We start from the raw sequence: 6,623 nt of genomic DNA, 5'->3' as shown, positions 1-6,623 counted from the left end.
ATTGTTCGGCTACAGTAATTCTTGCTGTCTATTTTCAGTGATTTGATGGCTCTGACGAGCTCAAAATTTACATTTTAGGCTAGTGCGTCAGTTTATGCAGCTTCATAAGCTAAAGAAAAACGGTTACAAATGAAGGAGAACTGTAGAGACACCAGAGACGGAGGTTTGGGGATTTATGGCTGAAGAACCTCTTAGAGTCTATTTTAGGGCGTTTGTGAAAAATGACGAGTTCAACTTCCGTTTTTCATGGGAATGCGTCAGATAAAGTATATAAAAAAGCTTAAAGAAACGGTTACGAAAGTAAGAGAATTTTAGCGACTCCAGTAACGGATGGTCAAGAAATTCGATCTTCCTTGGCTTCTGTTTTAGTTATTTGAGGACTCTGAAGAGCTCAAAATCTATTTTTTGGCAAGTGAGTCAGTTGAAGCAGCAGCAGAAACTATAGAGAGCAACGTTTTAAAGAGAAGGAGAATTTCAGACATTCCAGAGGCGGATGATTCAATTTTTTATACAATTTTGTTTTTTTCAAAGTTTTTTGTCATTTTTGTAAATGAAATACTCACATGTTTCTGTTGGTGCCCTATTGCTGCAAAATCGTTGTAGTTCGGTCATTACATTGAACAGAAAATGTCATTTTTTGTTGTTGTCCAATCGAAACACCACAGCTTCGCGTTTCCAGCGGCTTTCAAGTGTCTCTGAAAAAACTGAATTATTTAAATCCAACTAAAAAGTTTTCATTCGACTTTGTATTCGTCGGTTAGGAAGTTTAGATGTTCTCAACTCGAACAATAATGATCAAAATGCTGAGTTGATAACATTTCAGCGACCCGAATGCACTGATGATAAATAATGTTCGTCAACAGTAGTCCTTGGCGTCTATATTAAGTCATTTGAGGACGCTGAGAATCTCAAAAAATTTTTTAGACGGATGCTCCGATCAAAGCAGCTACAGAACATGTTGGCAGCAACCGTCACATTAGATGGAGAATCTCAGGAACTCCAGAGACGGATGATCGAGAATTTCTGGCTACAGTAGTCCTAGGCGTCCTTTTGCTAGCTATTTAAGGAATCCAAAGTGTTCGAAGTCTATTTTGAAGGGAAATGCGCCAGTTAAAGCAGCTACATAACCCATAGGGAGCAAAGCTCACAGGAGAGGGAGAATTTCAGCGACTTCAGAGACGAATGATCGAGAACTTCCTGCTACAGTAGTTTTAAACGTCTAATTTCAGTCATTTAAGGACGCTGACGAGCTCAACATTATTTTTTAGACGGCTGCGTCAGTTGAAGCAGCTACATAACCTATAGGGAGGAGCAACCGTTACACTAGAGAGGAATTTCAGCCACTCAAGGAACTGATGACCAAGAATTTTTGGCTACAAAAGCCCGCTTTGGCTAATTTTAGTCACGTAAGGTCTCTGATAAGCTCAACAATTATTTTTCAGGCGAATGCGTCGGCTGAAGCCGTCCAAAACCTATAGAAACCAACGCATACAAGAGAAAGAAGAGTTCAGCGACTCCGGAAATCGATGATTCAATTTTTCATTAAATTTTGGTTTTCGCAGTTTTCTTGTTCATTCCTGTAAAATGAAATACTCACGTTTTTCCATCGATGCCTTACTGCTGCAGCATCTTTGTTGTTTGGCCAATCCAATTAACAGAAACTCCCATTTTTCTTGTTGTAAATTCAAGGAACCATGACTTCACGCTCACCTTGTTACCATTGCGTTACAGTAAAGTGTTCTCAACTTGAATAAAAGAAAATAAATAAATAACAGAAAAACAAGAAATGCGCCTTTGTTTTTTGCTGGCGCTTTTTTCGATATCGCAATACACGCCTATAATTTTGCTTGAATTTAATCCTATTTCTTGATTTATGTTATTTCTTTTAAGAAACAAACGATTTGGTTACTTACCTTAAATATATTGGCGAACTCCAAAATGAGTGGACACCGTAGTCAGTACTGGTTGTCTTATGGCGTATTGGAGGCATATTGGAGTGGTGAGCAGACTGCGTTGCGAACAGAGACGCTTGGATTGACCTTTCGTGTGTGATGGACCTCGCCAACCACATGTGTTATGAGCTAGAGATGCAAAAAAAGATAGTGTGGGTGTCTTCTCCTCTTTATCGTTAGTAGCAAGGCAAAAAAAAGGTGACCCGTTGCCACGAGGAAGAATACAATGAATGACCAAGACGGGATTAGGAGAGGGTCGGAACATACGAGATAGCCGGTGGAGAGGATACAGATGAGCAGGCGTAAACCAGGAAAATCGATACGCCGAGAAATACTGAGGTTTCCGAGTCGACAAATTACAACGACAATTGTCTGGTTTTGAACACGGTAAGGTTTCATTTTAAAGAATATCTGAGCGATGAGTTAAATGAGAGAGTTAGTAGAAAACACATGAGAGTATAAGTATTTTCAGTCGAGGTATCGTCACGCTATTTTAGAGAGAAAGATCTGCCGTCCATCCGACCACATCAACAAAAATAGAAAGAGATCTACTGCCTGATCAACTACATATTTATACGACCGGCCGTCAGCATAGCACTACTCTTATCTTCAAAGTATGGTGGGCTTCAATTAGAGCAAATGCGGTAGTCTTAGTACTAGTCTTTGAAAACAATTTCACTTTTGATGAGCAATCTGGAAACCTGAATGCTTGATAATGTTTTTTTTTTAATTTCCAAATCTGGTTGCCGGTTGTTGTTGTTGTTTTTCAGAATCGTTATCAGTTTCTCATGTTATACTTATTTGGGATTTAATTTAATTTTTAATTTATTTATTTAAACGAAGGGGAGAAAACCACTAACACGTGAAATGTCTATGAAACTAGGAGATATAACAGGGACATACATTTGTAATAATTGGGAGATGAAGGAAAAAACCGAGTTAGTAATTAGTTGAATTCAAGACAAGAAAATGTTTTAGATCACAGGATAATAGTCGATTTTTGAAAGCCGCTGACGAGGGCTTCACCGGAAACACTTTGGCGGGTAAAGAGTTCCAGCATCTGAAGTTCCAGCATCTGAAATTCCAGCATCTGATTCGTCATTAATTATAACATGGTGCATCGACCAATATACTGACTCATAACGCACAGAGAGCGGAAATTATTTGACCAATCAGAAACTTTTAAAATTAATAAAAAATGATGTCAAGTGAATTCGCCTTATCAGTTTTCATACAACATAAATCACATAATATGTTGTCTAGAAGAAATCATAATGACGCTTACTCTTTTAGGTTGATAGTAAGCGTAAGCGGCAATGTAACAACTGAGAACCGATACGTTCATGGAGTTGATTAGGATCTGAGTGGTGTCGTTGGTCATCCAACCGAGGCGGAGCCAGAAAGCTTGACTGGAAGTTCAATAAAATATTATAGAAGTTAAAAAATTTTAAAGCGACTACCGTTATACCTCTAATAGATAACCCCGTAAAATTGGATCTCAATTATCTCGGTTCCTTCAAATGATATAAAAAAAACTTTTCAACTGATAAAATGTTGATAATTTTATGAAAAACATTTTATCAGTTGACAAAACTTTTCTCTTTTACAGGAATCGAGATGATTCAACTCAAAATTTAAAGTTCGGAGCAATTCTAGTACAGGTTTTAAGGTATTTAGAATATCTTCATAATAACCTTATGTTCTAGATATCACTAAAAAACTCACATGATCATAGGAATGATCAAGACGACGGAACTGAATCCCTCAGCGGTTCCTCTTTTCCTCCAATCCAGCACCAACAAAATTGGAAGAAAAAGAAAGGAAACGGAAAAAACTCCTATCCAAACTTTGAACAATTGTAGAAACATTTGGTCAAAATGAACTCAAACCTTTAAAAATTCGATAATATAAATAGTGGAACTTTAGTCACAACTGTGTCTGTGATGTCTGAGAGAACGAGGTATGATAAGAGGCAAAGTCCTAGTTGGCGTTCAGAAGGTTCAGCGTTTTTTTTTTTCAAAAAGTATGGGAATCGTTTCAAGTGCGGCATCATCTGGTCGGATTACCTTCCCACGACGCTAATCAATCCAAATGCATTCCATTCTTCTTGTCCATGCTCCTATTTCTAGGTCACACTTCCCATCATGTTCCCATCTTCCTCACAAACAAACACATTCGACGTTTGTACCACTATTCTGTTCTTTTTCTCTGTTCCTCCTTTCCCCTAATACTTTTTCTCTATTAGTCTTCTCCTCATTTATTGATATTTTCTATTGGAATTTCCAAATGAAAGCAACAGTTGTCACTAATTTATTCACTAAAACAGGTCATTTAAAACCACCAGTTACAGTAGAACATGGTGGTTACACACGGTAGAGTGAGCAATTTCAAAATCAGAAGATTTTGAATTTTAAAATTCAGGACGATATCTTTGGAATACTCCGAGGTTCGCAATATTCCTGCAATCGATTTTATGCTGCAATGTGATGGGATTCAGGATGGAAAATATGTGGCGATGCGCATCGAATTTCTTAATTTTACCAAATCAACCCATCAGACCTTCTATTTTGTATTTGAACCACATAGAAATCGATTTTGCTACAGAAGGATTTGCACGTAATTTTTTCATCTAAAATATGTGTCAAATCTTTGACTGATTCAGAGGTGTCCGCCATGTTAACTATCAAAAAGGAAAAACGGTAGCCAGTTTTCCGATAAACCGTTTCATGTGTGCAACCTTTGAGGATACAGTTTATGAAGCACCAAGCCCCCAATCGTGGATATTTCATAATTTGGTAACATGGAATGTTCTAAATGATGGACGAGTCGAGACAACACCATGCAAGATTTTGTAAGCCTTCTTTGACATAACCTAATTCATTTTGCATGTTTTCAGATATGACAAGTTTCAATATGGACTTGTGTTAGATAAAGCATTCGACACTGATACACTTGATCAGGAAACTCCTTCCTACTGGCCACATTCTTACGACGAGATGATTGAGGTACGATGATTGCGATAATATCTTTTCATTGGTAAAATTTCAGTTTGTCGAGCCAAATTGGCCGGACATGAGCCACACTGCGATCGAGTATTTATGGGGAGAATCTACTGAATATAATAAACAAACTTGTTTTGACATGCTTGGAGCCTGCTATCATAAGTGGAGGTTCGATGGTGAGTTTGCTTTTTTTTCGGTAGTATCTTTAATAGAAGGGCCCCCTAACTTTTTACTTTGAGCCGATATTTCACGGTACCTGTCAAAGTTTTAAAAAAGTTGTAAACTGATTAATTGTTTATCATATTATCAAAAACATTTTATCACTTGACACATTTTTCATATCTTCTATAGAAATCGAGATAATCAAGCTCAAACTTGGCAGTGTGTGGGGCATTCTATTACAGATTTCACGGTCATTCGACATTCATCGAGCACTATATTTTAGATAAAAAGCTATATGAATTGAATGACTTAGCTTAGCACCGAAGTACTGACTGAGCAACTAGGAATGGTGAGATTTTTGAGGATTATCAAAATACAAGAAAAATTGGAAGAATTGATCAAAGTGGCGTGTTTGAAAAAACCTTTTTTCAGATGGACGAAAGTCTCTGGCCTCAGTTAGTGTGACGTCGGACTCCAGCAACAATTCAATTGGTCGGAATACTGAAGAAGCTTCCATCTTCAAGAAGAGGTCACAGATAGGTAATGCACATGGTCAACATTTTCGCCAATTAACTTGACAATGGAATTGATGCTTGTAGCATTGTCTAGGAGTTCTTGAAGAGAGATCGACAACAATTTCTTGCCTATTATCGCTGTCTGAAAAAATGAAGGTTGAGACGCAGAGAAAAAAAGTCTGCACCTAATATATGCTATTTAGGCTTGCCGCTTCGATATCGCTACCGTATTCAGACTGCAAAAAATACTCTCTAACTTTCATTTTTTCAGACAGCGATAATACACCGACTCCGAGACTGGCTCCGGATGTGCCGCTGCTCTTCTCCTTCACGTATTGAAAACCAATCAATGCCAATTTAAAAAAGCTGTCGAGATGAAAACTATGAACAGCACAGAGACAAGGATTCTGAGTGTCCATCTCTCAGCAAGCACAAGCCACCATTCTTGAGCTCATTGGAGTTTCACACCGCTGGAAAGCACGGAAACGGGGTGGTAAGTCACACTTCGAGTTTATTTTCACTAGCTCAGTGCTTCAGCATCGCAACCGATCCGTCAAAAGCATCATTGAAGAAGCTGTTGCCAAGGATGTCGAGGAGCTTAATTGCTCATTGGCTTGTATGTACGTCTCAGGGCCAGTTGCATCAGCTCTCTGCAATGTGTTTGGCTGTCGTCAATTCGCTACTAAAATTACTAAAATTTCTGTTAGAAGACGCACTGGGACCAGTAAGTTGTTCAGTTTTTTATTAGAGTAACACGCTTATTTTACAGTGAACCGCAAGGAAGCTGCCGATAATCTGAAGAATCTTGATAAAAACTTGAAGAAATGTACTCCGCTGCAGTTCATTTCGGAATTGGACCGCTATGCTGCCAATGACGGGACTATCCAGGACGTTCAAGAGGATAGGGTTTTGAGAGACATCGGGAGAGCTTTCGGACAGACAACACTACTCTCATAATTGAAAATAAAAGACTAACAATGTTTCCCTGTTGT

The 6,623-nt window shown here is 38.3% G+C and overlaps 2 protein-coding genes across 2 annotated transcripts; one reads left to right on the top strand and one right to left on the bottom strand.

The window, feature by feature from the left end:
• Positions 1-611: 611 nt before the first annotated feature.
• CBG07302 lies at positions 612-3,820 on the bottom strand (the record flags this gene model as incomplete). The annotated part of the gene is made up of 3 exons (XM_002645613.1): positions 612-695; positions 3,238-3,361; positions 3,678-3,820. 3 exons carry the CDS (start codon positions 3,818-3,820, stop codon positions 612-614), a joined length of 351 nt encoding a protein of 116 aa, XP_002645659.1.
• Positions 3,821-4,238: 418 nt separating this feature from the next.
• Positions 4,239-6,588, top strand: CBG07303 (the record flags this gene model as incomplete). The annotated part of the gene is made up of 9 exons (XM_045240642.1): positions 4,239-4,324; positions 4,374-4,568; positions 4,615-4,803; positions 4,849-4,957; positions 5,001-5,130; positions 5,549-5,645; positions 5,998-6,124; positions 6,169-6,355; positions 6,401-6,588. The coding sequence occupies 9 exons, from the start codon at positions 4,239-4,241 to the stop codon at positions 6,586-6,588; spliced, it is 1,308 nt and encodes a 435-aa protein (XP_045093564.1).
• Positions 6,589-6,623: the final 35 nt, after the last annotated feature.

The sequence above is a fragment of the Caenorhabditis briggsae genome (genome assembly GCF_000004555.2).
Source record: "Caenorhabditis briggsae complete genome, chrX, whole genome shotgun sequence".
Taxonomy (NCBI): domain Eukaryota; kingdom Metazoa; phylum Nematoda; class Chromadorea; order Rhabditida; family Rhabditidae; genus Caenorhabditis; species Caenorhabditis briggsae.
The sequence above is the reverse complement of the archived record's forward strand: the minus strand, read 5'-3'. Positions and strand labels throughout refer to the sequence as shown.